This window comes from Paroedura picta, chromosome 9, assembly GCF_049243985.1.
Source record: "Paroedura picta isolate Pp20150507F chromosome 9, Ppicta_v3.0, whole genome shotgun sequence".
Classification (NCBI taxonomy): Eukaryota; Metazoa; Chordata; class Lepidosauria; order Squamata; family Gekkonidae; genus Paroedura; species Paroedura picta.
Window position 1 is genome coordinate 63,277,182 of NC_135377.1, and position 25,250 is coordinate 63,302,431.

Here is a 25,250-nt window from a genome sequence, read left to right on the forward strand (position 1 = left end):
ACCAAATGAGCACTTTCCAGTTTTATTAGGTCACCATTAGGTCATGAGCTGCACACTGCACACATCATGCACCACAGCCAGAAGACTGCTCTTTTAAAATGTTACCCTAAATTATTTACAATGCATATAATGTCTGTACACAATAGAAAAATGAACATGCTAAGAAAATAAACTACACACGTTTGTTTTGTAAAATTCTTTGGGATCAATTGTTAAGTGAACCCTCTGACTTTTCCTGAATGATATTTAAATAACTGCTTTAAAAAGTAGTCTCCGTTATCTCAACAGGTTTTTTTAATGGATGAGTGTTGCTTAAGCACTTCTACAAGGCTAGTATTTACATGTATTTATAGAGCAAATGGTTTCATATTTACAGAATGAACTTTTCATTTTGTCTTCGTACCAATTGCCACAAAACCCCCTTACAAACAATGCCAATTACCACAAAATCCTTATAAGAGCTTTGTTTCGAAGAAGCTTGTAGTGTTCACTTCAGACTGTCCCTGAGTGCAAATCGGTCTGTTTTTTAATCCTGATAAAACAATTTAGTGCTCCAGCTAACAACAGGACTGCTACCTACTAAGAAGACTAATTTCAGAGATGGACCAGTTGGCCTGTGCTAGCCAAATGTTCACATTATCACCATTTTGCCTATTTAAATGTTTAAAACAGCAGGGAAATTAGCACAACACATATTTTTCCATTCCTTACTAAATATTTTGTTACACTAGTAAAATGACAGTAGTTCAACTATAAAGATTGTTTAAGAGAGGGTCCCCCACACACAGTCCTTGCGCTATCCCATAAACAAGGTATGCTGCCAGGCTCTATGTGCTTACATGCCAGCCTTCCTGATTTTAGTGGGGGGGGGGGGGAAGGAAATATCTGCTTGATTTTGTCTTGGAAATTAGTGGGATTTAAATGCGCAATACGGCTGGAGGACAGCATCGTATTCCACCTCTTTGTAAAAAAGCACAGCTCACAAAAGTCTTAAATGCCCAACCCTCACCAATGGAGTAATAACTAGACATATAAATAACTACCTACACACAACTCAAAAGATTTCACTGCCTTGGCTGGTCTGTTTCCATGATCAGCAAAACTCATGCCCCACCCTATACATACAAAAGGTGTCTGACATTTCCTACAAGAATAAGGTTTCTAAGGGACTGTTCTGTGCATCTCTTCCAATTACCAGCAAACTCCATGCTTATGTTTCTGAACAGCTCCAGTAGTTTGATTTAAAAGGAATTATCTACATTGGTCAAAGCATGATTGGAGGCAGCCTTTTCTGCAAACTCATGGTTTGCTATTTGCTCACTGCAATTTTGAAAACACTAATCGACTATTCTACATTCCGTGGTACTTACCCTCAGAGGGACCATAAAGGAAAATATAGAGCTCTGGACACTCAAATGTCTACGGACACTGCTCATAAATCAATTTGCAATCCCCACTGAGAAACGCAGACATAACTGCTTCTTCAGGTGGGAAAAAGTAACACACAACAAAGATGATGAAGGTGATCTCTTGTCAGTATGACTTGGGGATGGAATGATGGGTACCCCAGAAAATTTAAATGAAAGAAGTTCTTTTAAAAAACATCTGTAAACAGTTTAGCGTTCAAAATGCTGCTATCTTGCTTGCTTCTCGGACACCGCTCAAATATGCTCCCGTAACAGTCTGTGGAAAGTGCCTATTGGTGGCCTATTGAAAAGAAAGAAATATGAGAAATTATTATATGAAAAGACAAATGCATCATCAGTATCAGAAATACATAATGCTTGCATGGGTGTACACCTGAAGTTTTTCACTTGGGTCCATGAAGTTGACCAAGTCCAAAAATAATTTAATATTTAAGTTTAGCATTATTAGGCAGTCACGACAGAGAGATTATAATTCACACAGCACTTTGATTTGGTATGATGAGCTGCCTAGATTGTTTTTAAATGGGGTTCTCTGGGGGTGGATCCAACTATCTCCCAAGTAGCCTTTCTCCGATTTAAGTGGCTCTTCAACTGGAGGGTGGCTTCTTAGGTAGGATTCACTCAGTGGAGTGGTAGAAGGGGTAAGATCCACCCCAGTTTGTCTCGAGGTGGAGAGCTGTGCCAGTTGACTGGATGATTTCCAAGCTAAACAGGATTCCTATCATTGGCAGAAGTTATTTTGAATATTTATTTTCCTACCCTACTTCTAGACAAAGTATAGTCTCCTGCAGTAGATCAATCATAACTCCAAATTACAAAATATAACACCTACTTTAGAGTAAAAACTCACTAAAATCAGACAAAGACCAACAAAAGACAACATGGGAGGAAAAACACATTAAAGCCAATGCAGTACCAATAGGACATCCTTTACCCTCCTATGAACAAATTGGTAGGGAGTCCCGCAGAAAAGATGCCATCATAGAGAAGGCCTACTGCAACTGATGACAGAGGTAACTGCAGCAGGGAAAGCCCTCCTAACCTGGTCTGTGTGTAGGGAGCTTGGGCCTCCCTGCTACATGCAGATCTTGGGGCCAGCTTCTCCTGCAGAGCTGGCTTTTTTTTTAAATCAATACATTTCTGCTCACATCTATTGGATCTGAAAAAAATGGGATTTCAAAGAAAAATCCAAGATCTGAATACCATACTGCTATTGGGACCTGGGATTTTTCAGAAATATGGAAGTTTTTAAGTTCCAAGAGACTCAAACTGAAAAGTACCACTCCCCATCTGTGTCTAACAACTGCTATCAACACAACTGCAATTTTAGTTGCAAAACCAAGCTGAAATGAATTTGAACCCCTGCTACATCTACCTACACAATCCAGGCAGTGTTTTTCTACCAAAAATCCGAAAGATCTGTTGCCACTCACACTAGATGGTCTGTTGGCCCAACTCAGTGTAAGGCGGCTCTTTTTTACAGGATCGGAAAATTATTTTAAGCACATCGGCTACTTCTGGTTTTATCGGCTTTCCATAATACCTCCACAGATAACGGTTTATCATTCGTTTCAGCTTGTAGGTTGTTTCAGTAGAAACAAAGTCTTTTAATAGGCAAGCAGATACACAATCAAGGAATTTACCTCTCCAGCAAAGAAGACTGTTCCTTGTATGTCTTCTGCTAGGATATCATAAGCTTCGCCGCTGCCACCTGTCTTTACGAAACTATATGCCATTTGGATCCAAGGCTCTTTGTTCCATCGTGTAACAAAATACTTGACGGGGTCTGGCACTTCCTACATCAGAAACAACAAAAGGATAACACAGTCTAATAAATCGAGAGTAGATAAAATGCAAAGTACGGTATGTTTGTTTATTTATTTATATTTTAACTTCTATACCACCGCTCTCAAGGACTCGCAGCAGTTTACAATAAAAGAATAAAAACAACACAATCCTTAAAAAAACAGCGCATTAGAAAATGGCAATTCAGTTAGAGTTAACCCCATCTTCTCCCCTGTCCAGCTTGCAGTCAGGAGCTCTTCCATTAGAAGTGAGAGTCCTAATCTCATTAATTTTAGGGGATCCCCTGACGGTAACTCTGGGACATATTTTAATGCCTATTAACTCCAAGAGTGCATAGAATAACATGGCTGCTGAAATACTCGTATTGGATCACAAAGAACACTCCAATGTATTACATTGAAAATACATCCACGAGTGTTTTAAATCAAAACACAGCCATGAGTTTCCCTACTGTGTTCTTTGTAGAGTGTCTGTTACTTGCTGCTTAGGAAAACAGACTTACCTGCTCCTTAAACAGTTCCCGGAGGACAATCATGCACTGCTGAAGAACCTGCTTATCTTCCATGTTCTTAATACTTGACACGGCATCACCCGTAAGGACAGACATCAGAACACAGCATTTACGCTGAAAGCAAAACAGATACTAGGATAAGGGCAATGATGATACCATGCGATAGTTCTGTCATCAAAAGCTCCCCTCCTCAATAACCTATCTACACTGACCATTTACACACTGGGAACTTCACTGCCCCAGCTCCCATGCAGGAGCACAAATTGGGGGTGGATGAGGTGCACCAGGCCAAATACTCTTCCATGTGGGTGCAGGAAGAGGTGGGCCAACATGCCATGACTAAAACTCCAGCCTACAGCCTGGTATGAAACCTCCAGTGCATAAACAGTCTATGAAATGCTCCTATCCTGAGCATATAATGGGAAGATTTTGACAGTGTCCATCTTATCATTTATTTTATTTATATACCCCTGGCTTTCCTCCCAAAGCAGTTTTGGGAATCAAAGAAGTTACCATTATTCTGCTTCCCTCTATTTTATCTTACTATGCAACCTGACCTGGATAGCCCAGGAAGTGGAAATTAAGCAGGGCTGACCCTGGCTGGTATTTGGATGGGAAGCCTCCAAAGATTTGGGTGGTAGTTCCTCCAAGGGCCACTAGGGGTCATGACAAAGCCAGGAAATGGCAGACCACCTCCAAACTTCCCTTGCCTGGCTGCCAGCCAATCCTTGATTCTATTGGCTACCCTACTCATGCCATACAATAAATAAATAATACTCTGTGGGATAGGTAAAGCAGGAGAGAGACAAGCCCAGACTCACCCCAGGAGCTTCCATGGCAGATGGGAATCTGAACCCACATGTCCCAGATTCTAAACTGACACTAACGACTATACCATGTTAAATACTAAGTAACTAATTTTAAAAGGCCAAAATCAAAACCATCAGACATTCTTAACATCAATTCCATGAGAAGTCAGCAGAACTTTTGAGAATCCTACAAAGAATTATTTAAGCACCAATTCATACTGAGACAAGGACAGGAAGAAGAACATACTTTAAGCACATCCTTTTCCCAGTATTTTATATCTGATCTGAACAAGAGGGAAGGCAGGCTATTTAGACACCCAGTACCCACAGTACCTGCGGGTCCATGTCATAGAAAACACTGAACAGACCACGTTTGTTGGAACAAGGAGGAATGTGGCCAAAGAAATCAGCTCCTTGGATTTTGCTGTCCCAGAATCGGTAAGGAAACTGCATTGCAATCTAGACACAAAGAGCAGAAGTGAGAACCGTCACAGACTTGTAAACCTCTTTGTAATTCCCCATATTTGAATAGTACATTTTTTTGAACCATTGTTGATCACAGTTGTACACTCATTCGTACACTCACTAATGGGAATTCTAGCCCATAGACATCTGGAGGGCCACAGTTTGACTACCCCTGTTCCAGAGTCAACAGTTTGTACTTGCAGGTGTTCTCAGTGTATAAACACAGCAACCTGAGCTTAGTTCTGGCCTGCAGGAAGCTAAGAGCTTTCTTTTAAAAAAAATTCTAGGGGGAAAGGATTATTGGGAAACCAATTTGCATTGCATTGATTCTGTGACGTACACACTTGCAGATGAACACTGGCACGCACACACAGAGACATCTTTAGTGCAACAGACCAGCTCTGTTATGTTGCAACTGCTTTACTGCAGAGTGTAAAAGCAGGATGTGGACAGAGATAGGTTGGGACATGGGAAACCAAGATTCATAATGACAAAGGAAAGGGAAACGGGGGCTGGAATCTTTATGCAATATATCAGTACTGCATTCCCCTACCAAAAGTAACCTGGAAGGCTATTTCATTGTTCAACACAAGACTTCAATATGAGGCAGCTAATGAAGCAACACTATTATTTCTTTGATCTTAGAAGTTAGTTGTACCACAGAGTTTCTGGCAATTACTAGAGTTACTAACATCTCAAGTTTTTCCTGGAAAATAATGTCATCATATACAAACCACTTCCACCATGTTCCCACTCACAATCCTCCTGCTAGTTACCCGGCAATCCTACACAGCAACCCCCTGCCGACACACATCCAGTCCTAGAACCAGAAACGACCTTGTAGGCCATTCAGTTCTTTGGAATGCTGTAGAACAGAACGTCCCAGAAGCATATCATATTGCTGGATCCAAATAAAAAGTCTTACCTTCTCAATGACCCCCGATCCTAAACTATTGATGGCTTTCATTTTTCTCTCTGGCAAAGCTGGGTTAAATTGAATGGCCCCTTTCTGGAGTATAGCCAGAGGTATAGCAACTAAAACCTGGGGAGAAAGGGACAAACTTAATTAAAACGCAGTTGAAGGAGCTCAAGAAGCTACTCTTAAAATTTATGGCATCAGATCACTCTAGTCTTTGAAGTCTTGGGCATATGAATAGCTGTTCCAAGATATTAAAAAATTAGAAGGTGACTACTGAGTGACTTCAGGACTGCATTTATAAGGAAGTCTACATTTCCTTCATGTCCTAGTTTAGCCTGTTTTCCAGCCAATACCAACCAGGGGAAGAAACTGAATGCAGCACAACAGACATGCAAGACCCTCACAACTAAGCTCCAACAGTTGCTGGTGCAACCGTATTTAAGCACCTTAGCCCTAGAACTCCTGTTGCTTTCTTTGATTTCTTGCTGCATGTGTTATTTTGTTTCAGACTTCAATCCTCTACCTCCTCACCACCTCTCCTGAGTTCAAACCTGGACTGGCACCTTAGCATGGATGGACAGACCAAGTAAGAGGTCCCATATTCAGTCTCTGGCATCTCCACTGAAAAGATCTTGGGCACTAGGAATTGAGAGAGACTGTTTCCTGACTGACATTCCTTAGATCTGTTTCCAGGCAAACAATATTGAGCTAGGTAGACCAAGACTCAGTATATGACAATTCCTTGTGTATAAACAAAGAATAGGGACGTTTGGCCAGTCCTGTCCTGCTTGGTGAAACTTTACTCCAGCTCTCTGAATGATCACTCCCTGCAGTTCATATAGATACTGAATTTCTCGGAAAACAAGAGGAAACCCTGCAAAATGTCAGGGGGCAGACTGACTTTGACTGTCCAATAGTTTTGCCACACCTCTTTCTGGAACCCACCAGAGCTATTGCAAAGCACTGCCCCCTAGTGGTATTGAAAGCAACTGTGTACTAATAGGTGTACTAACAGGAATGCACTCTTCATGTCAGCTGCTCAGCTAAGATGGGTGGTTCCACAATTAGGTCGCAACCTAATTGTTTATCTTGTTTTTATTGCATTTATACTTTGTATGTAAAACTGAACTTTAAAATGTTGTGAATTGCCCCAAGCCTGATCAGAGAAGGGAGGTCTATGCATTTAATAAATAATAATAGGAAAAGATTCATATAACCAGACATTAATCACGAACCCACAGAGTTAAGTCACCTTGCCCTCTAAAAGGCTAATCTGACCAAGGTGAGAGTTATTCAGAATGAATGAGTCCAAGGATAGTCCTTGGCTCTTTCAGTTTTTCTAAAGAATGTAATCAATTTTAACTCTGTTCCTCAGAAATCAATGTCAGGACTTGGGGAAGGGTGAGAAATGTGACCTTTTGGGCTGTCCACTGAGTCCCATCTGTTGCAGTCACTTGGACATCTTCTCCAGAATAGTCAATACTACGGACCTGTTTAAAAAGAGGAGTGGGAAACCACAACTGTAAAATAAGTGTTTAATGCTGACACAACCATGCAAGGTTTGGGATGGTTTTAATTTATGCTTTTCTTTCTTCCATTTCAGCTTTCTTTAATATATAAATGGAAGGATGCTCACTAAAAGGAATGATGCTAAGAGCAGTAAAATGAACCTGCCTACCAAGGGTAAGTCAAATAACTAACAAAAGAGCAACTGTGCTGCAGCAGATCCATCTAGCTCAGCATCCTATTTCACACACTCCTCCCAGTAGGCCTACAAGCAAAGAATGGGATCCCAAGCCTTCCCATGTTGGTACCCTCGCTCAGCATTACTAGGATTTCTGTTCTGTTCAAGAATCAGCTCCCTTTGAGAATGGCCAGAGAAGGACGAAGGCAAGATTAAATTTGTTATAGTTTTTCATAGGAAGGGTGGGATGTGGAGTAGAAGGATCCCATTGCACTTGTGATTCATGGCCCCTGAACATTTGACCATGCATACTTTTTAAAAATTTATTTATTGTATGGCCATAGAGACAAGTTTATGAACAATAAAATAGAATAAAACTGTAGAGAAACATTCAAAACCACAGAACTATGAAACAGCATGCAAAAATACAGAGACACAAGAGTGTTAAAAGCCTGTCTTAATGGCAACAGTGTTGGACTTTATTTTCTTTGCAGCCAAAGCAAATTATGAGGTTTTATATGTAACACTGTCATGTCAACACAGTCAGATAGGAGATAGATTATCTTTTCAGCAACACAGCAAAGGTTGGAGCCACTTAAGATCTCATTGAGGAATTTGGCCCTGGGTGGAGCGTAAAGTGAACAGTCAAATCTGTAATGGGGTAAATCCTCCAGCACTTGTGTACCACAAGTACAAAAATGCTGATTTTTGGCATACGGCTATAAGGGCCAGCCAAGACCTCGGTGGGCATCATTTCAAAACAAAGTGATGTGAAAGCTGCTCTAAGATTATAGTTAGGAATCTTCATTAGGTAAGAGGACCTATGATGGTCATATTTAAACTGCTTGGACCACAATGCTGACTTAGATTGCAAATCTTGCAATCTATCTCTCTGGGCATCACTTTTGATGAGTATCCCAAAGTAAAACCTATCAGCTAGCCATTCCTTGAAATAACCTGGGAAAGTTCAAGCACCTAATTTCCACCTGCGTTATTGTCTCAAACGAAGGAAGCCAAACAAAGAAAATCAAAGATGGCCACTCTTCCACTTCTTTTGTACTTACGGGGGCCTTTAACCGAATGTCCAAGCCTTCAGCCATTTTCTCCATTATGGCAGAGTACCCTGAGCTTAAAAGAGTGTGATCCCCAGCAAACTGAGCAAAAAATTCATTGTGATCCCAGGAGCGTGCAGAAACCTGTAGAGAGAGCATAACTGTTTCCATAATGGAGTCATATAGCAGTGCCCGATCATGGGGAAAGAGCCCTTCTAGAAACTAAACTAGATTGCCATATTTTGTCTCGTCTCTCAGCTCCTACATGTGCAGGACAGGTTTTCCCCTTCTTCTTGAAGCAATGCAGGTGAAGAGAATGTTTCTTGAGCCAGAACGGCACATCTTTCAAGGCTCTGAACTTTGTAGACTGGAACACTCAAATTTCTCCCAGCTGATTTTGGCCCCCCCTGCAGGGCTCTTCGCTCTGTGGGTATGAATTTACTGGTGGTCCTGGGCCCCTGGGACATACACCTGGCCTCAACCAGGTCCAAGGCTTTTTCAGCCCTGGCCCCAACCTGGTGGAATGAGTTCCTGGAAGAGCTACGGGCCCTGCGGGATTTGTCAGCTTTCCACAGGGCCTGCAAGCTGGAGCTCTTCTGCCAGGCATATGGTTGAGGCCAGGGTGTCTCCCGGCACTGTCAGCTGTGGATCTCTAGTTGAAACCAACTAAGTCCCTCACTCACAGATAGAGAGTAATAGACCTTTGCTGAATGGGGGGGAGGGGGGTGGGTTATATATTTATTTTCCATCATTGTGTTTTAATTACATTTTAATGGGTTTTTTAACGGGATTTTATTGTTCTTATGAATTTTTGTAAACCGCTGCGAGACATTTGAGAGTGGCAGTATATAAATATAAATATAAATAAATATAAATAAATATACACACCTGTTCTACCAGGCCTACAACTGAAGCCACGAAGTTCCCTGAAAACCATCCTCCAAAAAAAAAATCCATCCAAACACTGACTAGGCCCCCACCCCCAGCAAGAGTTTGATTATGATAAGAAGGCAGCTTTATACTGTATATTAGTGATTTATTGAAACTGGATGTTTTAAACCCTAATGTTACCTGCCCTGAGCTGCACAGTGTAGTAGTTAGCAAGCCAGCTTGGTGTAGTGGTTAAGAGCAGTGGCTTCTAATCTGGAAAGCTGGGTTTGATTCCCTACTCCTCTACATGCAGCAGTTGGGTGACCCTGGGCTAATCACAGTCCTGCTACAGTTGTTCTTACACAGCAGTCCTGTCAGAAGTTCTTTTAGCCCCACCTACATCACAGAGTGGGGAGAGGAAGGGAAAATTATTGTAAACTGCCTTGAAACTCTTTCAGGTAATAAAAACCATCAGTCAGCCAGCCAGCCAGCCTCCCTCCCTCCCTTCCCCCAGGGACCATTTCATGGGGTTGCTGCTGAAAAGGTAAAACCAAGAAGTGGAAAACATCATAAACCACTTTGGGTCGCCAATAGGAAGAAAGAAGGGTGTAACATCTATCTAAATAAAATAAAGGTGTGACATTACCATAGAATTGGCTGGAGGCCATCATTTAGTTGAACTAAGTTCAACTGGTCTTACAAAGTCTTGCTGTGATTTTCCACAGCTCGTGGCCAGAGTAAATTTTCAAAGGATCACCAATGCTCAAAGCAGGTGCATATTTAATATGGGTATACATGATTCGGATTTTTTTTATATGGTTGACTGGCAAAACACTGTGGTATGCAAAAAATTCCCATGCTCACCTTGTGGAGGTTGCTACCGCAGGCATATTCAAGGTTACTGAGATGAAACTGCAGGACTTTTTCCTCCAGTTCACTGAACTGGATACCAGATTCCTGAATGAAAACTTTATAGATCTCTTGGATTTTATCTGCAAGGTAAGAAAATATTCCTCAGTTACTGATAAGTGTTCTGCATTAGCGCATTTTATCAAAACGGAGCACCCTTTGACAAGCAGATTCTTCATGTTACAAGAGCTGGGCCTATAAGAACTTTTCCAGGATCTCTCATTTCTTTTCCCTCCCTATTTCCTCTTTCTCTAACCCAAAATCTCACAGCATATCCCCCTTTCCTGATTCTTCCCCTCCTTCCCACCCACCAGTCAACCTACCTTTACCTGATGTTTAGAGTTCAACTTTGCCTCCTTCACTCCCCAGGTAGCTTCTATCCAGGAAAGCTCTGGTTGAGAGGTATAATGTTGGTCACTGGGCCCAAATCTGTGATGCGGAACCCACAAGAATGTGCAGGGCACAGCTCACCTTCTCCTGTATTGCTCCCCCCCCCAATTTATTTCCTTTTTCCTCATTCCATAACAGCCTCCATATCCCCATCCTTTCCCTCTTCCTTCTCCTTCCCACAAACCAACTAACATGTATTTTATATAGATTTGGCTATATTGATTTACTTCCATCATCATATTATTATTACTTCATTTATTCTCCCCCTTGCTTCCCAATGGGAACCCAAAGCTGCATATATTATTCTCCTCTCCTCCATTTTATAATCGCAACAAGCCTGAGATGTAGATTAGACTGTGAGTGAGTGACTGGCCCAGTGTCTCCAGGGTAAGCTTCAACAGCAGAACAGGGATTCAAACTAGGGTATTCCAGACCCTAATATGAAGCCACTATATTCACTCCAAGCTCAGGAGGCACTTGTGGCTCTCACAGTGCATTAATAACTTATTTACTATCCAGTAGTAATTTATAGTAGCTAAGACAATGCCACTCCAGCATGTCCCTGGTGTCTGGAAGCAGTTTCTCCTGCTTCCAGCCAAGTATTATATGGGCACTGAAGGTCATAAAAAAAAAAAAGCAATGAATTGAAAAGCAAGTTAGTACATATTTCTGATACTACTTCCTCAGCTTCAGTACCTTCTTTACAGCCTTCTGGGAATCTCAAGTTATTTCTCCTTACCTCCAAGAGGAACATCTTGATGCTGGTTTTTATCCTTCCTCCAGTCAGCTACAACATCCAGGATGGCATTGAAATGGAAATCCATGCGCTTATCTATAGCAGGGTCGGTTATTCTCCCACCTTCCTGAATCAAGTCACACTTCTCTCCAAGTTTATGCATCTTAATCCCCAGCTTTAAAAAAAAGGATTTTAAAAGGGAGAGGGAGAATCAGAGCATCCTTTAAGGAATATGGATTAACAACACCACCCACAACTCTCTGGAATCTCACATAAAAGGGTGGACCAAAATTTAGATACAAGATGAACGTCAGCATTGGGTCTTTGCATTTAAGGCAGTTTCTCTCAACTTTGTTATCATTGAGAAACCCCTGAAACATTCTTTTGGGCTTTGGGAAAGCTCAGAAGTGGCGCAATTGTGTAGAATATAATTGGAAAGCATAGCTGTGTACATGCCCAGTTGTGGCCCCTCCTTTCCCACCCCCTCCAGGCCTATCACTGGCCATTTTGTGAGGAGTTGGGCAGTAGACATGAGCATATATGGTCATATTACCTAATAAATATTTTGCAAATTAAATATATATATTTAACTCCCACTCATTCGAGGAACCCTTTCTGGGCTGTCAAGAGACCCCAGGATTTCACAAAACCTTGGTTGAGAAAGCCTGATTTAAGGAATCAGGACTATTTGTTATCATAAAAGTTATGAGTACTAATTGTCTAAGAAGTCTATTCTGTACAGCAGGGTATCACAAATTTCCATGAAGGTAATGTCATGTGGCAGAGAACTAATCACAGAAAATCAGAGCATGATAAGAAACACTATTCCTTTTCCCCCTTTCCCATCCCCTTTAACTTCCATATTGCACTCTCTTCCCTCTCCCCTCCAAGGGAACCCACCAATAAATGAACAACCAGATGGTGGATAGAAATTGAAAGGGGAGTGGGCAGGGTGAAATTATGTGTTGTTTATGAATTTATGGACAGTTTACTGATGTTTTTATGCTGTGAACCACCCCGAGCCTGCTTGTGTGGAGGGGCAGTATACAAACTTAAGCAAATAAAAATAGTCAAAACAGAACATTTTAAGACAAATGTACAGAATAATAGACAACCAACTTCCTGCACCATGTAAGAGAGATCCTTGATGTCACTCTTTCACATACGGGGGGGGGGGAAATCAGAAGAACTACTTTCCCCAAAGCTGCCTGTTTCCACAATCTAGTCCGCACCTCAAAGCAGATGACCCAGGCCCTACAGGCTTTTCAGGGGAAGAGGGCAGAGTGGGAAAGAAACATGCCTTCAAACTACATATGCATGGGCCATAGTCTTTCTAACCACAATGTTTCCGTTGGTTGAAATGCAAACCCACTTGCTCACACATAAGCGCGACTGGATTGTTGACACAGCCGTTGACAATCTGTGCCCCTTTCCCAATGGTGATTCCCTTGAAAGACTTGTCATCCCACACACGCCCTCCGATCCTTTCCTTCGCTTCAAGCAAAAGCACCTGCAATACACAAACAGGGGTGGTAAGGAACGCTGCTGTGAAAGGGAGCTCTGTCCACAGCAATGTACCCTTCAAGTGTCTTGTCACTAGATGGCTAATAATCATCCTGCTACGAATTTACCCAACTTCTGAGGGAAATGTGATAACTGAGTCCCACAGGGAGAGACTCAGAGCCCATAAATTACCACTGAGTTCCTTTCGTTAAATATAGATCAACCATATGCACAGAATCTGCCTGGACAGTTGACAGGCCATGGCATGCCATGCAACAAACCCCCATTTTTGTTTCATGAAGAGCTGTTTTTTGTACCCGCTTTTTACTACCCAAAGGAGTCTCAAAGCAGCCTACAAGGGAGGCTGAGAGAGCCCTGATATTATTGAAGAAGAAGAGTTGGTTCTTATGTGCTGCTTTTCTCTACCAGAAGGAATCTAAAAGCAGATTACAATCTCCTTCCCTTCTTTTCCCCTCAACAGACATCCTGTGAGGTAGACAAAGCTGAGAGAGTTCTGAGATATATGTGACAGCCTCAAGATGACCCAGCTGGCTGCATGTGGAGGAATAGGGGCCAAAACCATTTTTCCAGATTAGAGGCCACTGCTCTTAACTGCCACACCAAGCTGGCTCCCAACATGAACACATGAAGCAATCTTAAAGTGTATTGGTCTATCAATCTTAAACTGGTCTATCAAAGGCAGGATGGTTTGTTCTGCCTGGCACTCCCAGCCACCTTCTTCCTGACCCTTTTATAAGCTGGAGAAACCAAAGATTGGGTCTTCAGTTGCCACTGTTAGCTCTCAACCTTGCCCTAGCGCAGGGGTAGTCAAACTGCAGCCCTCCAGATATCCATAGACTACAGTTCCCATGAGCCCCTGCCAGTGCTGGCAGGGGCTCATGGGAATCGTGGTCTATAGAATTCTGGAGGGCCGCAGTTTGACTACCCCTGCCCTAACGTATCACATCTCCTGGAGCTGGAATAGGACACTCCGTACTCATGTGTCAGATTCTCAGCCTGAACAGACTGGAGAGATATATGGCAGTGCTTGATTTCACTTTTCTTTTTATCTGAACAAGCCTTACCTTGATTCCAAAATTGTGAAGTTGCCTTGCAGCTGCTAATCCCGCTGGACCAGCCCCAACCACAATGACAGATTTCTTTAGGAAGAAGGAAAGGCATTAGTAAGGTTACTGAAGAAGTCTATGCACAAGGTGGATCACTGAACAAAATTCTGCTCTTGTGGTCCACTGTCAACATCACAGGCACAATTGGAGCAAAAGTTAAAGTAACTTTCTGTGGAGGATAGTAGCACCTAGACATGCTTTGCACTGGCAATCTCTGTATAATATTTCTTTATTATTTCAATTTATATCCTGCCAATCTCCGTGGACTTGTGGTAGGTTACATAAAGCCAAGTAAAAACCCCCATAAAACCCCAATAAAACAGTCACAACTCCTAAAATTCTAAAAACACAAGAGGAGGCATAGCCCCATTATACAGCCAATCATCACAGGGTAGAGGTTTGTAGAATGACATCACTTTGGTCGGAGGAGGGGCCCCAGTTGTTCCTGGTCCCGGCCTCAACCAAAGACCTGGTAGAAGAGCTCCATTTTGCACGCCCTGCAGAACTGAGAAAGCTCCATCTGGCTTTGTAAGAGGATTATTGAATAATCATAACTATAATAATATTTAATTTGTACAGATATGCAAATGTAAAGAATGCTATTCTACAGTGTGATCCACCCTCTCACTTTTCCACCAATGAGCTTCCAGTTTTAAGAGCCTGCCCCCCCCTTTGAGGCAGTTGTAGAGGGGTGATAAACTTCAAGATAACAATCCCCATTTCTGTCATTAGCCACAAATAAAGCTTTTCACTTTACTTCCATTTTTCCTCAACACATCAGAATTTGTCTGGATCTAGTTTACTTGAGCCTCTTGTGGCTCAAAGTGGTAACACAGCCGACATGCTGTCTGAAGCTGACCATGAGGCTGGGAGTTTGATCCCAGCAGCAGGCTCAAGGTGGACTCAGTCTTCCATCCTTCCGAGGTTGGTAAAATGAGTACCCAGGTAGGTACTGGCAAGCCACCCTACATTAAGTCTGCCAAAAATGCTGGAGGGCATCACCTCAAGGGTCAGACATGACTCAGTGCTTGCACAGGGGATACCTTTACCTTTTACTAGTTTACTTGACTGTTGAATATTACTCACATTGTGATAATCTTTGGGAAGAAGAGGCTGGTCAGGATTAACAGACAAAATCCCTGTATTAATCAGACCTTTCCTGGTCATAAAATGAAGTATCCTCTCTGTCTCTCGCACACAGCGAATCCGCACCAGACCTCGAACAATGATGAAATTAGTACACTTCTGAGCGGTGAGAGGTTCCTGTATGTTTTGGGGAACAGAAAGAGACAAGAGTTTGGTCCAGCTTGAACCGTGTAATGTGCTGGTACTTCAGATGAAGCTAAGCTGCTAACCATTTCTCTAAAACAACATTTCTCTAAAAATATCAGAAGAAAATAAAGCAGATGCCCCCGCAGAGGGGACAGACTCCCAAGCACCCAGAACCCCCCAAATATGTTGAGTAGAATATGTTTACGTTTGTCTGAAGGCTGAAAGGACCTGGCTTTCAAAACTCTCTGACAGGAATCCCCTCACATAACTCACAGGCCTGCTGAATACACTTTAGTAAATTCTGCTGTCACTTCCTGAACTACCCCTCCTCATTCCTTGAATGTTCTTACCTCATGATTCTTGAATGTTTTTCTCTTCTCTTTCTTTTCCAGGAGTCAGAGTTGTATGCTGAGGACACTGCTTCCCAACACTGCTGTCTCCCTGTCAACCTGGCCCTCTTTGTTTACATCTGCATGTTACACCAAAAGGCACTGGAAAGCTCTTCTGGACACTACCTCACATACAAGCAAATCAAAAAGTCTCCTCTCTCCTAGTCTAGCTGCATGACCTCACCTCCTGTTGGGGAAAAATGTTTTTTCCTTAAATGGCACCTTCTCTTAATACTTGTAGCGGCTCCCAACCATAAAAGGGAGTCTGAGGTCATAAGCATTGCATTACTCAATAATAATCACCTCAATTATCATAGCAATAATTATATCAATAATGAGTAGTTAGTCTACCAGGATCTGGGAGACCCAGATACTAACCCCCTTTCTGTTATACAACCTTGCTAGGTGACCCTAAGTCAGTCATTCACACCCATCCTAAGCTATCGCACAGGGCAGTTGTTGTAGAGTTGGTTCTTATATGCTGCTTTTCTCTACCAGAAGGAGTCTCAAAGTGGCCATCTCCCCACAACAGACACCCTGTGAGGCAGGTGAGGCTGAGAGAGCCCTGATATTACTGCTTGGTCAGAACTGCTTTCTTAGGGCTGTGGCGAGCCCAAGGTCACCCAGCTGGCTGCTTGTGGAGGAGCGGGGAATCAAATGCCAAATCAGAAGTCAGTACTCCCAACCACTACACCAAGCTGGCTCTCTGTGAGAATAAAATGGAGTAAAGGAGAGCAATGTAAGCCACTTTGTGCCCCCACTGAGGGAAAAGGTGTGGTATAAATGAAGTAAACAAATAACATTAAATAAGCAATGTATCTTCTAAAAAAGGAAAAACATTAAATGTTTAAGAAATGAGTAACTCTCTGAGATGTTTAAAAACTCAGTTCACTTCTTTAAAACTGTTTTATGGTTATAGTGGAAAGGTTGTATGTGCTTTTATTTAGAAGGTATCAGAATGAGAATTGAATTTTTAAAGTATTTTTCAATGCTTTAAAATCAGCCAATACTAGACAGACATCCTTTCCTTTCTTCAAAGGAAGAGGTTAAGAAAATTCTAAATGATGAAAGCAGACAAACCCTCGTCACTGCTAAATTTTGTGCTGCTGCTATTAAATTGCATTGTTTATATATAGGACAGATAGTATCTCCCTTGATCTATTCTAAACTAAATTCTGTAATGAGTTAATGTTTTGAAATGCTGTTTTAATGTTGAGTTTTAACCACAATTAGGTTTCATATTTGTTAATTTAGCTTAATATATTTTTTTAATTATTCCCAAATATTTTCCTTTATCTTCCTGACATTCTAAAAGCAAGTTTAAATTTTAGTCTGAGTGACTGTAAATAGAATTTGTTTGATTTAAAATTAGAGTTTCTACTTCATGCTAACTTAATCAAATTCCAGATTTAAATTGTCTTGATTTAGATCAGTCTGTCCTGCTCTCTGTCTTGACCAGAAAGTTTTCTTTCATCATGTTGTCCTTTCCACTGAAAAGCTAATCCACGTACTCGGTATCAGTGTAGCAACATATATTTGAGATAGGCAAGATAAACAACAAGGCATGGTATGTTGAAAATATACTTAAATTACTTATTTGATAGAAGAATTCCAAACTTTTAGTCTTTCTTACTTTACAGTTTGTGTACCACAGGGCTAAAATGAGGTTTCTCAGAGCCAGGTACATGGTGGGGTCTCTTGAATATTCGGGAAACTCATAGAGTTCATCCAGCTCCATTACATCTGGCCTTACGCACAGTGCTTTACCACATTCATTGGGCTGATAGAAAGGCCAGAAGTATTTATTCATTCCTGAAAGGTAATAGAGCAAAATGCAGAATTAGTTTTGCTAAAAAATTCCCATTTGAATTTGGGCCAACGAATTAGAATATAATTGCTTTATTAGCCTATTTGTTTATTGAGGTTTTCCCCCCCAATTGTCTATAGAGGTTTTTTCCCCCGAATTGTTCCCAAAGTTGCTCTCTTGTGATTGAAACAAAAGCTGGTTTTAATTCCATAGCAGCTACAAAGAGGGAGATTTTACATAATCGAAGAGAGGCCAATATTATTGATTATATATTACTAACAATAATGCATTACAACTAGTGTCATCCTCTGTGGGTGATTAACGGGGAGCGATCATCTTCCACTGCTGTTGGAAATTCAATCTATAGATTCAAGTGCTCTCCCTAACTCATCCCATGATCCTTTGATACAGGGAGATGTTAAAGTGAAAGTAAAGCCTTGGACAGCAGATCTAGAAAGGGAGGTGAGGCTTATCATGTTTTCAGATCTGTGTCAAAACATGGCTAAACAAATTAATGAATCCCCGGAGGTACAAAATCTGATAAAACTATAGTATCTTTTTGAAAAAATTTAACCTATTATTTTGAATGAAGCTTATTCAAAGAATCAAAGTCCCATTAAGAAAAATCAATCGTTTGGCAATGATTCCAGATGGCCAAGAATTAGTTTAACCTGGAACCTGCACCATAAGACCTGACTGTTTTCCATTAAAGGTGTGACAAACGGGGGTCAAAGCCTCCTTTGTGCTTTCATTGCTTCTCGCTCTGTTGTCCCATCATTTGGCTTCGCTAAAGCCCTGCTTGCTCTCGGTGACTGTACCATCAAAACACAGAGCTGGGATTGGAACAAGCATACGGGAAGGGAGCGAACAAAATGGAGGCAAACCGCAATGGAAGTGTGCCTGTTATTATTATTTATCGTATGGCTCGTGTTGTGTAGCCAGGGGATCCGAAGATTGCTCAACAGCCAGGCAAGGGATGTTCAGAGGAGATTTGCCATTGCCTGTCTTCTGAGTCATGACCTCTAGTGTTCCTTGGAGGAACTAATACCCAAATCCTTGGAGGTCTCCTATCCAAATATTAGCCAAGGTCGGCCCTACTTAGTTTCCGAGCTCTGACAGGATCAGGCTTGCCTGGGCTATCCCGATCAGAGTAGAATCCATGTCTGACTCAAACCATTAGCCTGCCCACAGCTCTTCCTGGATACCATCCTTATGAAACTTGACACACAATTTGCTAAGTTGGCAAAAATAAGTGATGAGATGATGACACTTCGAGTTCTATAATGCAATGTAATTTCCTAGCATAAGAATCAAGACGGCCAAGGCTGCTTTGTAACTACTGTGTAACACCCTAGTAAGACTGAGAGAAGCCCAAGTTAGAGGAAACAAAGCTGCAGAGGAAAATATCACTCAGACTGAATCATTCAGCATTTTGCAACTTCTCGGCAACTTCTTTACCGTTGAGAAACCCCTGAAACATTCTTCAGGCTTCAAGTAACCCCAGAAGTGGTGTGGTCATTCAGAATATGGTTGGGAAGTACACCTGTGTCCACGCCCACCCAGGGCCCCTCCTCCTCCCACATCCTCCAGGCCCATCACTGGCAATTTTGGGAGAGAAGGAGGGAGATCTACACGACCATATATGGTCATATCACCTTTATGCCAATAAAGGTACTCTGACTCTGGTCATATCATGTAATAAATGTTTAACAAATTTGAAAAAAATATATAAAACACTAGCTTCAAAGCTTGTTCCTAAGAATGGGCCCTGAAAGGGTCCCCCCCCAGCCCCTGGCCAGGCAGTTTAAGGTGGCTTTATGCTGCAGCTCGCAGCCAAATCAAGTGAGGCGGGTGGGGGCTTGTTAGCAGGGCCGAGACAGAGCTCCTTAGCAGGTAGTCAGCAGGCCAGGAGGCCCTCGTGAGCAGGCCCAGCCTAGCAGGCCAGGAGACCCTTGTTATCAAGCCCTCGACCACGACCCTTTGCCCAGGGCCCACTCACCTGCTGCTGGCTCCAGGCACTGAGGCGTCTGAGAGCAAAGAGGCTAGAGCCCAGGGACAGAGGGTGGGAGCTGCAGGGGCAGGGCCAATCTGGACAAAGCTGGCTGCACCTGATTGGCCCTATTCCAACTTGGACAGCCGGACACATCCCACCCCCTAGGCTGTTTCAGAAATATATAGAGGAACAACAATGGATAAGGATTAATTAACTCCCACTGATTTGGTTAACCCTTCCAGGGCTATCAAGAAGCCCCAGGGTTTCACAAATCCTGGTTGAAAGCCTGCCCTAGATATTCATATGCAGGAACAGAATACAGTCAACATGCTGTGTTGTTAATGGATTGCCCAGGCAGCCCTAATCTTGTCAGATTCCAGAAGCTAAGCAGGGTCAGCCCTGGTCAGTATTCGGATGGGAGACTTCCAAGGAATACCAGGGTCACTACACAGCAGCAGGCAAAGGCAAACCACCTCTGGATGTCCCTTGCCTTGAAACCCCTACCAGGTCACCATAAATCAGCCATGACTTGACAGCAGCAACAGCAACAAATGGTTAATGGCTTCCCAAAAGAAAAACGCCTTTTAAATCAGGCAGCTGCCCTGCGAGAAACACCTACCAAGGGAATTGCTGTCCATGCAGTCTTTAACTCAGGGGTAGTCAAACTGCAGCCCTCCAGATGTCCAAGGACTACAATTCACTGGCAGGGGATCATGGGAATTGTAGTCCATCTGGAGGGCCGCAGTTTGACGACCCCTGCTTTAACTCATGCCTGTTCCTGGGGAGACAGAAACACACAAATGGGAGAAACCTTTACCGGCTATGGTAGGCGGGGTCTTTAAGTGCTCCATTTTTACAGCGTTGGATTCTCCAAGCGACCGGTGGGTGCTGGTGCAAGAGGGGCTCATGCCCACGCAGTCCGGGTAGTAGGCAGACAACAAAGGCGCCGCCACACTGTCCTTCAGTAAAGGCGGTAGGATAAGCATGGAGTACCACCAGGAATCTGACACCTCAGCAACTCTCTAGGAAAAAACAGAAGCAGACAGAGAATATGAGGAAGTGAGAAAGGTTCCTTCTCTGTCTATTAACCTTGGTTCATAAAAGCTCTGGCTGAAGAAACTGGTTCATACCAGACATTCCCGTCTTAGCACTGTGATTATGAGCCAATTACATTCAGGATTTGGCCTTCCCCCTTGTTTTTTTCAAGGACAGGACAAAGACATGAACAATTATGCTGACCACTCATCCACTAGAGCAGGGGTAGTCAACCTGTGGTCCTCCAGATGTCCATGGACTAGAATTCCCATGAGCCCCTGCCAGCATTTGTTGGCAGGGGCTCATGGGAATTCTAGTCCATGAACATCTGGAGGACCACAGATTGACTACTCCTGCACTAGAGTATATTTAGATAAAGGGAACCTTCAGCCCGTGTCATTTTCAACACTTCATTCCATCCCCACACAAACACAGACTGAACCCTGAATACTTAACCAGATCCTCAGGCATGGAGCACTGATCAGAGCCTTCCACCTGCAATATAGGAAACTGTGTCAAAGAACAGATCAGTACAAAGTCACAAGCCATTAAATGAGAAACATCTGAAGCAATGACATAAAGGCTGTTCGTTAAAACAAAAGGGTTGGGCCAGACAATGTGTTATAGCAGGGGTAGTCAAACTGCGGCCCTCCAGATGTCCATGGACTACAATTCCCAGGAGCCCCCTGCCAGCATTCGCTGGCAGGGGGCTCCTGGGAATTGTAGTCCATGGACATCTGGAGGGCCGCAGTTTGACTACCCCTGTGTTATAGAGTATATATATGTGTGTAAAAGACTATGTGAGTATAAGAGTGTGTGTGTGAGAGAGAGAGAGAGTACATGTGTTGTCAAAATGTGGGTGTGTAAATGTGTGTGTAATTGTAATGTGATGTCAAGGAGCAACTGACTTAGGGTAACCCAAGAGTGTTTTCAAGGCACGAAACAAACAAAGGTGATTTGCCATTGTCTGCCTCCGGGGTGACCCCGCACCTTCTTGGTTGTGTCCCTGAGGGAGCTTTCGGCATTCCGCAGAGACTGCAAAACAGTGCTCTTCTGCCGGGGTTGTGGCTGAGGTTGAGGTCAGCCAGGTAGATCAATGCCCCCCCCCCACCCGGGGTATGAGTAATACATCATCAACCTCCTTCCTTATACCTCCTGTAGTAAGGGATGGGGGGGGCGGGTTTCCCACCATCTTGGAATTTTTTTGACTTTTAATGGGGCTTTTATAAGACTTTGTAACCCGCCACAAGCCGAATCGGAAGTGGCGGGGAATAAATCGAATAATAAATAATAATAATAATAACAACAATAAAAACTACTACTACTGACTAGGGCTAGCCCCTGCTTAGCTTCTGAGATATGAGATTGTACCAATATTTCCAACGTACGAATTGCCACTGACATCTAAGGCTGGAGAGCAACAGCAAAGTCACTAGCATGTCTCATAGGTGTGAAAACAAGCGATACCTTGATGGAATTGTTCAGCTTCATGCCACAACGATAGGTCCTGGCTATTTGCGAGGTAAGTTGGATTTCCTTTGTCAATTGACGCCACTTTCCACACTCTGGTTTTGTGCACTGCACCTGGAAATAGAATTTTAAAAGTGATAATCTGTGCTTGTTGCTTTTAAAGAAAAAAAGTATCAAGAATCAAGGTTACACCAACAATAATATATTCAGTCAGATTCAAATGAGTAGCCGTGTTGGTCTGAAGTAGCACAATAAAATCAGAGTCCAGTAGCACCTTTAAGACCAACCAAGATTTATTCAAGGCGTGAGCTTTTGAGTGCAAGCACCCTTCGTCAGACTATGATCTTCTTACATGACAGGGAATATATATATATATTCGGCATTCCGTGTCAGGGATATTCCCTGTCATGTAAGAAGATCATAGTCTGACAAAGGGTGCTTGCACTCTAAAGCTCACGCCCTGAATAAATCTTGGTTGGTCTTAAAGGTGCTACTGGACTCTGCTACTGATTATATTGAGTCAGAGAGAGAGAGGGAGCTTTCAATATTAAATAACCCATGAGCACAGAAAATAGCAAGAGCCCAGTAGCACCTTAATGACTTCTGAAAGCTCTTCCCCTGCCATGAATTGTGTAAGTCTTTAAGGTGCTGGGGGACTCTTGCTCTTTTCTACAGCTACAGACCAACCCCTCTTGATCTATCTCCATGAGCAAAAAGGCATACTAGCAGCTTTTGTCCGCCAGTTAAGTCAAAAAGAGATCTGGTAACTGAAATCACTAAGGGATAATACAGACTTACAAAGAAGTTATGGTGCAATCCTAAACAGAGTTATAGCCGGCTAAGGTCACTGAGTTCAATGGTCTTACAATTCATGGTTAGAAAGGGAATGCCAATCCAAAGAAAATTACCCTTGAACATTCAATGCGCTCCAAACCATTCTTGATCGCCTCTTGCATATTCCTCTTAAGAAATTAAGGTCTACTTCCTTCAGAAATGGTTATGTACAGAAAAAAGTCCCTCCAAAAGGTACACGCATTATTTCACATCTTTACGAATAAAGCCCTTACCCAGTAAGGAAGCTGTTGATCGGCCATGAACGCTTTAGGACTTGGTTCACTTTTCCCATTACTGGTCCAAATCCGTTTCCAGGCCGTGTACTTTTCATAGCCATCCTTATGACTAGGAGAAATGACAGAATCATTGGTAAATAAAGGGAACAGTTCCATCGATTTTTTAAACTTACGATTTGTTCCAGACATGGAATGCAAAGAAAAAGAACACAGGCATGAAAGGCAATAGGGTTGATTTTTCCAAATAAATATAAAAGTTAGAAATACTAGTCTTCTGGTTTGCTGGTTGTTTACTTTGTTCCGGGGAGCCAACTCAGAATTCCTCAAGTAACAGTAATGTAAACCAGGATTAATGCAGAGATGCACTTGCATAATTCCCTGATTATCAAGACACTTATCTCCATGAGGGTTTACAATCTACAGCAACCTGGCTTTTAGTAAACAGCTTGTGTGTCAAGAAAATGCCTAGATCCTGATTGCTGTTCCAGGTTTTCTCATGAACAGCATCTTGTTCAATAGTTCAAAATTGTATAAAGGCCTATCAGAGTCATCCTAGCAGTAAGAAGGCTGTCTGGATCTCTTCTACTTACAAACACCCAGTAGCTACTTAATAAAGAATATACAAAGAGCTTTAAGATCTAGTGAGCAAAATAGGCTCAGGATCCCTGGCTCCAAAGAGATTAAACTGGCCCGAGGCTGGTGGAACGTTCAACCAAGGGAGATCAGGGCTCTGTGGGATCTTAAGCAGTTCTGGGGGGCTCGCAGGACAGTGCTGTTCCATGAAGCCTATGGCTGAGGCTAGGAATGACATCCAAATCTGCTGGGCTCCCTGTCAGAATCCACTAAATTAAACGTCGACCAGAGGGTTATTTGTACGACCCTCCCCCTCTTTCCCAAAACAACAGAGTTTGGGCAATTGCTTTTAATGTTCTGAAACCTAATTTAATTATTTAAATTTCTATTTCATATTGAGATTCTTATATATGTAATTTTATCTTTATGGTGATCTGCCAAGTCCCCAAAGAGAGGGTGGAAAATAAACACAAACAGCCAGCTTGGTGTAATGGTTAGGAGTGTGGACTTCTAATCTGGTGAGCCAGGTTTGATTCCCCACTCCTCCTCCACATGCAGCCAGCTGGGTGACCTTGGGCTCGCCACAGCATTGAGAAAGCTGTTCTGACCGAGCAGTAATATCAGGGCTCTCTCAGCCTCACCCACCTCACAGGGTATCTGTTGTGGGGAGAGGAAAGGGAAGGTGATTGTAAGCTGCTTCGAGACTCCTTTGGGTAGAGAAAAGCGGCATATAAGAACCAACACTTCTTCATAAATAAATACTACTGTTAATCATTATGTTTTACTATTGTTGCTTCAAAAAAGGAAGTTTTGTATATTTGTGAAACAGACTATTCACTTAAAAAAAACCTGTGGACTCTTTTAGAATCAAACACCAGTGTCAATTGGGTCCCTGTCAGTTCTTGCTGACAGAAGCAGTCTCTGGGAACAACACTGCAAAGGACGTCATGCTCTATGGATGGTAATCCTTTTGTCTGTGGGATCCCACCGCACTACTGGCAAAGGTCCAATAGATTCAGGCCAGGAAATCACGTACTTTATAAGCCACTGTTTTTGCAGTAAACAGAAACAGACCAACCTAAAACAGATTAGGATTAAACTGCAGACACAGATCATCCCCTTGGATGGTTTGAAGTTACCTTCTATAATAATGATCAAAACATTCATTGCAAAAATGTTCTCCGCAGGAGAGATGATACCATCTTGATGTATATCCATTTTTAGCACACCTGAAACACATGAAAACAAAGTAGGGGATGCCAGTCCCCAGGAGGGAATTATAGCTCATTTCCAGACTAAAGAAATAAGCTCCCCTGGAGAAAATGGCTGCCTTGGAGGGTGGACTCCATAGCATTATACTCCACTGAGGCCCTTCCCTGCCCTCCTACTCCTGGCCCCATCCCCAAAGTTATGAGGTATTTCCCAACCCAGAG

General features: G+C 42.6%; 1 protein-coding gene across 1 annotated transcript in view; it reads right to left on the reverse strand.

Moving 5' to 3' along the window:
* Positions 1–6: 6 nt before the first annotated feature.
* KDM1B (lysine demethylase 1B) overlaps positions 7–25,250 on the reverse strand; it is a 33,346-nt gene continuing 8,102 nt past the window's right edge. The window contains exons 5-22 of the mRNA XM_077353047.1: positions 24,957–25,046; positions 23,242–23,353; positions 22,172–22,288; positions 21,161–21,199; positions 20,487–20,691; positions 17,503–17,681; positions 15,295–15,471; positions 14,167–14,241; positions 12,951–13,088; positions 11,582–11,753; positions 10,408–10,535; positions 8,686–8,817; positions 7,353–7,427; positions 5,944–6,060; positions 4,887–5,012; positions 3,736–3,858; positions 3,071–3,223; positions 7–1,707 (exon numbers count right to left, since the gene is read on the reverse strand). Coding sequence (XP_077209162.1) covers positions 1,624–1,707; positions 3,071–3,223; positions 3,736–3,858; positions 4,887–5,012; positions 5,944–6,060; positions 7,353–7,427; positions 8,686–8,817; positions 10,408–10,535; positions 11,582–11,753; positions 12,951–13,088; positions 14,167–14,241; positions 15,295–15,471; positions 17,503–17,681; positions 20,487–20,691; positions 21,161–21,199; positions 22,172–22,288; positions 23,242–23,353; positions 24,957–25,046 — 2,242 coding nt within the window. The 3' untranslated portion in view covers positions 7–1,623. The remainder of the gene's footprint in view (positions 1,708–3,070; positions 3,224–3,735; positions 3,859–4,886; positions 5,013–5,943; positions 6,061–7,352; positions 7,428–8,685; positions 8,818–10,407; positions 10,536–11,581; positions 11,754–12,950; positions 13,089–14,166; positions 14,242–15,294; positions 15,472–17,502; positions 17,682–20,486; positions 20,692–21,160; positions 21,200–22,171; positions 22,289–23,241; positions 23,354–24,956; positions 25,047–25,250) is intronic.